Source organism: Protomyctophum bolini (assembly GCF_963924005.1).
Source record: "Protomyctophum bolini genome assembly, chromosome: 13".
Lineage (NCBI taxonomy): Eukaryota > Metazoa > Chordata > Actinopteri > Myctophiformes > Myctophidae > Protomyctophum > Protomyctophum bolini.
The window spans coordinates 12,402,309-12,403,267 of NC_137874.1; the positions used below are offsets into that span (position 1 = coordinate 12,402,309).

Consider the following 959-nt stretch of genomic DNA (forward strand, 5'->3'; position numbering starts at 1 on the left):
TTTCCCTCTATAAGTAAGTGATTTATAAACATTCCCTTTGCAGTCCATTTCATGTCACGGTCAATAAGTCCATTATCTCTTTGTGGTTACATCACCACTGAAAAGAAAAGAAAAAAATCGCCAATATCAGTCTTCCATTCAACTTGCATGGTCAGCTTCCAAAATATATTTTCAAATTAAACTTTTAGATATAAAAAACACACAAGTGATTGTGGTTTGACGAGTGCTCGGGTTTGTGGCTGTGTCCAGCTTTGGCTGCAAAGATAAGGATGTGAGGCCATGGCTACTCTGGCCAATCCCCTGGGGGCTCACAGTGTGTTGCTTACTCCATGCCGTTCCGCAGCATCTGATTGGCTGCGATGAGCATGACACTGATGATGAAAGCCATGGCAAAAGCACAGATCAGACTCTTCCTCACACACGTCTGTCGGTTCTTCTTTTTAGGATGGACTGAGGAGAGGAGAGGAGAGGAGAGGAGAGGAGAGGAGAGGAGAGGAGAGGAGAGGAAAGTGTCAACAGGTGTTCTCCTGAAACCTACCATGCAGCCAAGGGGATTAAGGCAGCCAAGGGGGATTAAGTGTGACCTACTGTAGCCTACTGTTTTGGCTGTGAGGACTACATTAAAATGTCCCCCCTTTTACCACAATGTAGTCCTGTTTTGTATACACGTGTGATCTTCGGACTGGGTGGTCTTGGGGATGGTATGGAAACACACCATCTGGTATGGAAACATATCAACATCTTGATACACATTATTTTCACTTGCCAGTGAGGATCTTCACTGTTCGCTATAGTGCAGCGACAAGAAACACACTCCCCGTCTGGCTCCTCTCCTGCAAACACGGCCAACTGTGCTTGCTGGAACACCCGGCCAAGTGCAAGGACATTTTCAAACACTAAATCTCCAGAGATGGAGAGAGAGGAGATGTCAGCCTTGTGCTACAAATGGGCCTCGTGGC

At 46.3% G+C, this 959-nt stretch overlaps 1 protein-coding gene across 1 annotated transcript in view; it reads right to left on the reverse strand.

Moving 5' to 3' along the window:
• Positions 1-322: 322 nt before the first annotated feature.
• Positions 323-959, reverse strand: part of caln2 (calneuron 2) — a gene marked incomplete at both ends in the record, with an annotated part of 46,826 nt that continues 46,189 nt past the window's right edge. Inside the window, one exon of the mRNA XM_080779851.1 lies at positions 323-450. Coding sequence (XP_080635977.1) covers positions 323-450 — 128 coding nt within the window. The remainder of the gene's footprint in view (positions 451-959) is intronic.